Source organism: Bidens hawaiensis, unplaced genomic scaffold (assembly GCF_021521415.1).
Source record: "Bidens hawaiensis isolate Kalapana, Puna unplaced genomic scaffold, B.hawaiensis_p1.1 tig00002123_1, whole genome shotgun sequence".
Classification (NCBI taxonomy): domain Eukaryota; kingdom Viridiplantae; phylum Streptophyta; class Magnoliopsida; order Asterales; family Asteraceae; genus Bidens; species Bidens hawaiensis.
In genome coordinates this window covers 291,424-300,140 of record NW_027491112.1, presented here as the reverse complement: position 1 = coordinate 300,140, position 8,717 = coordinate 291,424, and the positions used below count along the sequence as shown (strand labels likewise).

The window sequence follows — 8,717 nt, the reverse complement described above, 5'->3', positions numbered from 1 at the left end:
ATTTCTACAAGTAATTCCGAGGAAGAAGTCGCCGCTCAATAATTACGACGAACAAGAAGGCTTTTCTAGAAATAATATGTCACAACTTTATATTTATAAGTTTAATGTTTTGTTAGTTTGTTTTTGAAGATTTTAAAACATGTAACCTTTTTTTTTGAACTTCTTAAAGTAAATAAAATGAATTTTATGTTAATTGTTTTTTTTATTTTTCATGTTATACAAATACGAATCGTAGTTTAGAATCCAAATCGCAAACGAAAAACGAAAAAAAAAAATAAAAATTTTTACACTGTGAACCGGTTACAGTACAGGAACCGGTTTAGGAACCGGTAAAAACCGGTTAGATAGGTTAGGGGTCCGAGGGTGGGAGAACCGGTTCGGTTCCCTAACCGGTTCGAGCCTGGAACCAGTTTATAATGGGGTTTTGAATATAGGAACCGGTTAGGAACCGGTTCCTAGTCCCAAACCGTTTTGAACATCTCTATTTAAAAGCATTGTCCTCCTCCACATGAGAACAATAGTTAAAGGCTCAAAATATATACAACATAAACCATTATTAATAAATATATACTTATATTAATGTTGAGAAAATGCCTAAGTTTGATCTTAATAAGCAGAAGATAACTCAATTAAACAAATGAAGTCATGTTCAAATATGATATTGCTGGTTTCTGTGGTTACTTGATGTTTCTTCATCACGAATCCTCCTCCTGTTCATCTCTAAGTACATTTCCTCAATCATCGGTTTCCATAATCGAACTCTCGCGTTTATAAACCAATTAGATACCTGTAATCATACATCACACAAATTAACAAAATTCGGACAAAAAGTGTGCTGAGCAACCGATTCATTTTTACCCGAGCCCATAAATTAATGTTACCCGTTTGTGTAAAAACAAACTGTACCTGGCTCCTTGTGAGTCCACTTTTTACAGCCAACAATTGTTTCTCTGCATCCTTAGGATACCTGCAAGCAAATTCAAGATCATGTATCATATACATTACAAACTTTTAGCATTCAAATTACAAGATTAGTAAATAAACCGCGTACGGGTGAAGAAAGTTCTGAAACATCCATGCACGCAACACGGAAACCGATTTTTCAGGCAGCCCTCTTTGTGGCCTCCAAAGTTGATGATCTTTTCTTCTTAGTTGTTGAAGAGCCCATTGTTTTGGTACAAAAGATGAAAGCTCTTCTTCCATAGGATCCGCGGTGTTAAAATCGGGTCCCATTGATAGTATATGGTTACTTATTTTCTCTCTTAATTTCTTGTAAAAGAAAGTAACTGTATGAAGTGCAAAACAAGCATGAATTTGAGGATTTAATTCTGTTACTGCATGGAAAGCCGATATCACGGTATGGATCTCATCTAAACATTGGTTGTATCGTTCGTCGACCTGAGTCACAAAAAAGTTCATAAATTTAACTCTGTTTAATATCAAGAAAATCTTGATTCTGGGTCATTAAAAAAGTTAACATTTTTGTGTGTTTTGGGATAATATTTGGCCAAAAATGAAGAAAATTATGATTCTTGGTCACTGAAAAGTTGTAAAGCTTATGTCTTTATGGATGCATGATAGGTTAGATATCAAAATCAAGAAAAACTTAAATCTTGGTGACAAAAGGTTACAAAATTTATGATTTTTAAATATATGATTGGTTAGATATCAAATCAAGAAAATCTTGAATCTTGGTCATAAAAAGTTGTAAAATTTATGTCTTTTCTTGATGCATGATTGGTTAGAAATCAAAATCAAGAAAATCTTAAATCTTGGTCACAAAAAATTGAAAGTCTTTTGGATAAATAAATATCTGACTAAAGATCAAAATCAACACAAATGAGGTTCTTGGTAAAACAAAAGTTGTAAATTTTATGTCATTTTGGACAGATAATTGGATAGTAATTAAAATCAAGAAAATCTTGATTCTTGATGACATACCATTTCTAGTAAGGCAAGCAAATGCTTCTTTTTCTCTTCAACACCATATGATTTCAAAACCTCAAGTTTATTATTTCCATCTGAAAACTCATCAAAATTAGGCTGCTTATAAGTCATTTGATCAAGATTCCCAAGAGAGTAGCTTGCAATTTCTGTGAGAATTTCTTGCATCATATTAAGATATCCATTTGATCCAGATGAACACTGCAAAACCTGAACTGGTCTATTGGTGTTGCAAGAACTTGCTTGTAAAGAAAGATTGCTCATGCTAGAACATGTGGCAAGTCCCAAAGATAGCTCATTCCCATCTGAACTCACACTCGGGTTATTATCACTCGGTATCCATCCGTTTGGATGCGAATTAAACCCGATTCTTTCGGTTAAAAACTTGTTGGATTCCCATTTCCTGCTCATATCATTTAGTGTCCCATCATATCCAAAAACATCAGGAAAATAAGTGTTTGGAACAACACTTTTTGAAACTTCAAGAGGTTGATCAAAAGTAAGGCAGTTTAAATTTTGGTGTTGTTCGTGCTGACAGAGTTGACCAATATCCATTTGATCACTTGAATAATTACTTCCAAAATTACTTCCAAGATGTTCAGTTGGATTTGTGATTCTTGTAACATTTATGGGTTCATTTGGGATCATAGAAAATTGAGGCATAAATTGGTGGTTTTGATAGTTTTGATCAATGAATGATTTTTGATTAAAAGTGGCTAAAGAGTGAAAGTTTTCATCTGGAATGATGAAATTGTTACCATGAATACTAATTGGGATATTGAATCCATTGTTATTGTTTTCCATGATGAAGTTGAAATTGGAATGAAGTGAATTTCACCTAAAAGAAGATCAAAGCAAGAGTATAATAATAAGTCTATGATCTTGAAAGTGTACTTATTATCTATAAAAGAAAAAATATTAGATGATCGCCAACCACTCAAAGTTAATAATGCAAGTAAGAATTCCTGTTTAAAATAGTAGCCAACAAAGGAAGAAACAAATATGGTGCACCAAAAAGATAAGCAAAAAAGATACATTCCTTGATGGAATGTAGGTTTTTTCAAAGGCAAGAAGTGACTTATCAAAGCTCAAATCTCACTATCATTTCCCTGTGGAAACAGTTCCATGAACTATTATTAAAAATCTTGTCAAAAACTTTTATCTTAAATTTCAAGATTCCTTAATAAATAACAAAAAAATAAAAATAAAAAATTCAAGATTTTGTACTACATGACATGGATTTTATGTACATAGATTGCATACATTTTTCTTAAAATTTGTAGGCAAGAGTTGACTAAAAGTCAAAATCAAGAAGATACAAACACACATGAAGTAAACCATAAACCAACCTTGCAACAAGTGAAGAAGAAGAAGAAGAAAAAGGTATCTTTTTTCTTTATCTTTTTGAGTTTTAAAGTGAAGATGTGAATGGGATCTTGTTTGACACTTGACCCCTGCAAAGTGTTAACTAGCTAGCTAACTCCTCTTTGGTGTGCAAAGAGAGTAATAAAGAAAGACTCATATGAAATATGCAAATGAAAGAAAGGCATGATGATAATAAATAAATAAAGGAGACATGTGGGGCTGTGGTTAGGATCTTACTATTAGCTTTTGAGCCAATACAAAAAGGAAGAAACAAATAAATAAATAATAAATAAATAATAATAAATAGTAAAGTAGATTTTATGCAAGAGTAATAAATTAATAATAATAAATAGTAAAGTAGATTTTATGCCCTCTTGCATGGACAAGAAAAAGATGTGATGTTTCTTTTTACTTGAATGATTTTACGGAACCCAAGAAACGTAATAAAGTTGATCACTTTACCCTCTGGTTACACGCAAACACAACAATACCCACATCTTCTTTTCTCTCTCTTTATTATTATTATTATTATTATTATTTATTTTTTTAAAATTAAATTACTTATGTTTTAGAGTCTTACTAGAGACATCCATACATCCCATTATACGTCTCGTATAGGGGGGGGGGGGTTCTAGTAAATGGATCTAAGGTAGTAAAAAAAGTGATATTTCCAAAATAATCATTTTGAAGAGAGAAGTCTCTAAAATGACATCAAAAATTTTCAAAATAATCCATCCCAACACCATGTTATGCTCATCATGTGTAGTCAAAACTAGGTACATCCGGGTATTTTACGCGCCTAGTCAGCTTTTAGACATTTTGCAAAAAGTGGGTGTAGTGGAAAAATACCCCAAAACGTCTCTCTCTCTTTCCCCTCTCTACCTCTCTCTCACAAAACCCTCAAAATTTGTGACATATCTGTGTATTGTAGAAAACGCTTACTCCATAACACTATGCCAAAAAGCCAGGGGGGGTGCCCCCGACGTTTTGGTGTGAAAACGCCACAATTCCATCCCATTACGGATGGTCTAATGAGATTGGAGAGCTGCTTGTCAGCTTTTAATTAGGCTGTTGACTTCCATGTTTAAGCGTAAAGATAAAGTTGAGGGATATTTTTGGAATTTCTCTCTTCAAACTTAAAATGGGTTATTTTAAGAATTTATTCTAAAAAAAAGATAAGATGGTGTTTTTAACACCCCAGTTGGATGGTGGTTAGTGAAAATGACCGAAAGCGTGACAATAATGGAAGTGGAAATGGACCCGTGAAAGGTTAAGACCAAAGAGAGAAGCTAGAAATAAGAGCCACAAACAAACACACATATTATTACAACATATACTTGTATCTGAAAATCACATGAATACTCTTAAATGGTGCAGTGCCACTCATATTCCTGTAGCAGGCTTTAGCCTCAAACAAAACAAAAGGGACCCATCTCAGCTGCAATCATCACTAGAACCCAAGAATCAATGGTTGTAATTAGGATGATGATGAATAATAATAATAGATGATATATACATTTTGATCCAAAAAATAACAAGAGGACAAGGGTGTTGCTTTTTTAACCATTTTTGTTTTGGGGGGATGTGAATTGAGTTAAGTTAAAAAAGTTGGTTGCTTTTGTTTGGGTGAAGAGTGAAAAGGGGGGGTGGGTTTTGATTCTTGAAGTGGATGACCATACCTTACCTTTACAATGTGGCAGTGAGTAGGGTTTGTTTCTAGTACTCAAATAATGATGTAAGCTAAAGTAAAGTGGAGTATAGTGTTTTAAACATAAAATCTTGCAGGGAGATCTATCCTAAAGCCTTTCTTTCGGAGCATATCTTCATTAGCATGTTTAGTTTAAACGTGACATTGTTTAGAATTCTTTATATTGGAGATGATGTTTAGTTTAGATCATATTTACAAAATTAGATGGAATTAAAAATAATAAGTGAATCTAGTGTAATTAATTTTCATTTAAATTTTAAAACCAATTCAACCACCACTTTAATTATTTTTCTTTTAAATTAAGCTCATCATGCGTTTCGAAATGATTTAGTGGAACATATATAGTCTATTAAACAATAGTTGGTTTGAGTGAGGTAGAGTTTTTAACATTAGTTTATGTAACTTTTTTAGTTTATGTTTGTGTGCGGTTGTTTTATTTACTGTTTATATAATTTTAAATTTTTATTTATATGATTTCTATTATTTATGTAAATATATTTACTAGAACTTATTTTATTTTTAAATAATATGAAATAAAAAATAAGATAGTTAAATAAAAGTATTTTAGTTATAGAATGCAAATATAGAAGTAAGTGATTATGTGAATTATAGAGGTGCTTAAAAGTGGATGTAGTGTTTGAGGAAATGAAAAGGGTTTTGGGTGTTTAAAAGTGAATGAGTGAAAGTTTGATGTGGCAAATGATGTGACGATTTCACTTTTATATAATATGAAATAAAAAATAAGATAGTTAAATAAAAGTATTTTAGTTTATAAATATATTTTAGTTATAGAAAGAATGTATAGAAGTAAGTGATCATGTGAAATATAGAGGTGTTTAAAAGTGGATGTAGTGTTTGAGGAAAAAAAAGAGTTTTTGGTGTTTAAAATTGAATGAGTGAAAGTCTGATATGACAGCTGATGTGGCGCTTTCAATTTGTTTTTCCTCATCCACCATTGTGGATGCTCTCATCCACAACACCATCACGTATTTTAAAAGGCCAAGGGCATCTCCAATGTAATGTTTAGTTTTGACGTGGCGTTGTTTAGAATTATAAACTGGATAAATGCACATTGAAGGTGATGTTCGGTTTAGAGTATATCCATAAATTTAGATGATAGTAAACATGATAAGTGGATTCAATGTAATTAATTTTTCATTTAAATTTTGAATACAATTTTAACACCCACTTTAATTATCTTTCTTTTTAACTTAAAAAATAATTTTTTTTGTTTGTTTTTACTTTCAACGGTAAAAATTTTTAATGTAAAAATATAATTGTTTATGTAATTTAAAAAAAAAAATTCATATGTTTGCGTGTGGTTGGTTTATTATTGGTAATGTAATTTTAAATTTTTATTTATATTACTTTTATTATTTTTATTTTAAATCTATTTACTAGAACTTATTTTATTTTCAAAATAATATAAAATATAAAATAAGACACTTATAAAATTATTTGAGTTTACAAAAATAAAATGTATAAGTAGGTGATTGTGTGGAATATATGGGTGTTTAAAAGTGGATATAGTGTTGGATGAAAAATGAGATTTTTTTTATGTTTGAAAGTGGATGACTGAAAATCTGATATGACGCGTTTAGTTGTTTTTAACTCATCCACCATTGTGGATGCTCTAACAAACATAGAATTGTTTAGCTACTTCGTATGTGGTGTCTTAATGGTAAAATGCCACCTTCAGTTGTCACAACGCAATCGTACCGAGCTTTTAAACGCCTTCAAGTTATCTCTAGTTCTGGAAAAAACTCATCCGCCCAAAGGTCCATCGGTGATAAAACCCGAACGCCTTAAACTGAAATCACAAAGATCATTGTTTTCTTTTATTGAGACACTCATACTCTCAAAGTGTTATTTGTGAGGAATTAAGGATTGAACATGAGTCTCTATTGAGAAGCTCATACTTCCTACTAGAGGTGCACAAATCGGTTTTTTTAAAAAAACCGGTTCGGTTAATAACCGGACCGGTTAATAACCGGTTTTTGTGCATGAAAACCATAACCGGTCAAACCGGTTACGACCGGTTTGGGAACCGGTTAGAACCGGTTAATAAACCGGTTTTTTTATTAACCGGTTTTTTAATAACCGGTCTAACCGGTTAACCGGTTTTTTTTTTTTTTTTTTTTTTTTAAATAACCATTATTTTTTCACAGTATAAACAAACCGGTAACTACAAGGCAAACCGGTAACTATAAGCATTAAATCGTTATCGCATATTCGTAACTCAAAAATACATAACTTTCATTTATAGCTTTTACATTAAAAATACAAACATTAAATCGTTATCGCATATTCGTAACTCAAAAATACAAACATTAAAGAATGCTTAGACACGATTACATTAACAACTTGCTGTTTCTTACTCATTATTTTCATCGCTACCCGATCCCGAGCTATTCCTTAGGTAATCGTCGTACGCGGCTTCTTCATCGGTCATTGGTTTAGTGTGTCCTTGATTGACCTCGTCTTCATACAAGCCCGCCTCATAGTCCATTTCCCCCTCGAGTGAGCGTTGATGTTGTGCCCTATCTAAAGCGTCCAAGTAATCCTTGTAGCAAATAGACATCTCTACAGCTGGTGGAGTGAGTCGAGTCCTCCTAATCGATATAACCCTGCCAGAAACAGAAAAAGCAGACTCCGAAGCTACCGTGGAAGCTTGGACCGTTAGTAAATCTTTGGCCATGGCGGCGAGGATCGGAAACTCATCCTCCTTACCTCTCCACCAAGCCAGCAAATCAAGACTTCTAAATTCATCTGGAGTCATGTGTTTCACAAAGTTGGTACCACCATACCTTCCAAGTTCACTGCTTGGGGTGTTTACCTTTTGACGTTTACCGGCGTCTTCCCAAATCATGTAGTACATCCCCATTTCAAGGTCGGTTTGGGATTGGGATTGGGCAACAGCTCTTAACGAGTCATGAATTTGGGAAGACGACCCGTATTTTGTAAGGTAAACATCATACATGTTAGACAAGGTGGTGTTGAAAGCATTCTTTAAAGTTTGGTTATAATAGGGGTTTTGATCGTCGTTTAACTCTAGCTCATCACAAATTTTTTCTATTAAAGCTTCAACACCACCAACATTTATGCAAGGGTTTAACGCAGCAGCACATGTCAAAACAGCGGGTAGTTGTTGAAAATATTTTCTAAATTTTTCTTTCATTTTTACACCCATATCAAAATAAGGTGCACCCCTACAATGAAGTTCACTCAACTTTGTGCACATGACAGCAATTTTTGGTAAAGCAATGGGGCTTGTTGGATAGTAAACCCCGGATAAACTAGTTGTGCAAGATTTAAAAATTTGAAGGACCTCCGTAACGATCTCAATCAATAACCAGTTTCTAGGATCGTACGGTGCACATTTACCCCTACTTGACATTATTTGATGAAACGCAATTAGTGATTCTTTTTGTTGGATGGCTTTCTCAAACATATCACAAGTCGAGTTCCATCTTGTTGGACAATCCCAATTGGGCCCCAACCATTGACAATTAGCTTCATCACAAAATTTTTTGTATCTTGAAAATGTTTTATTGTTGCTAAAAACATCTCGTAACATTCTTTTAAAATTGTTTCTTTGCGTTTCGATCACGTTTAACCCATCTTGCACGGCCAAGTTGATAATATGTGCAATGCATCGGCTATGAAAAAACGCTCCATCACAAATAGGTTTATACTTTAA

At 32.9% G+C, this 8,717-nt stretch overlaps 1 protein-coding gene across 1 annotated transcript; it reads right to left on the bottom strand.

Annotated features, from left to right (window-relative positions):
- Positions 1-544: 544 nt before the first annotated feature.
- Positions 545-2,813, bottom strand: LOC143605076 (homeobox protein ATH1-like). The gene is made up of 4 exons (XM_077081330.1): positions 1,942-2,813; positions 1,052-1,398; positions 907-967; positions 545-787 (listed from the first exon to the last, which is right to left on the bottom strand). The coding sequence occupies exons 1-4, from the start codon at positions 2,746-2,748 to the stop codon at positions 650-652; spliced, it is 1,353 nt and encodes a 450-aa protein (XP_076937445.1). The 5' UTR covers positions 2,749-2,813; the 3' UTR covers positions 545-649.
- Positions 2,814-8,717: the final 5,904 nt, after the last annotated feature.

Bases quoted from the DNA above. Each gene is read 5' to 3' on its own strand.
- LOC143605076 (XM_077081330.1), bottom strand. From the start codon at position 2,748: ATGGAAAACAATAACAATGGATTCAATATCCCAATTAGTATTCATGGT. The intron at 968-1,051 runs GTACGCGGTTTA...ATTTGCTTGCAG, and splicing joins TTTCAGAACTTTCTTCACCC to GTATCCTAAGGATGCAGAGA. The intron at 788-906 runs GTACAGTTTGTT...GTATGATTACAG, and splicing joins GTGGACTCACAAGGAGCCAG to GTATCTAATTGGTTTATAAA.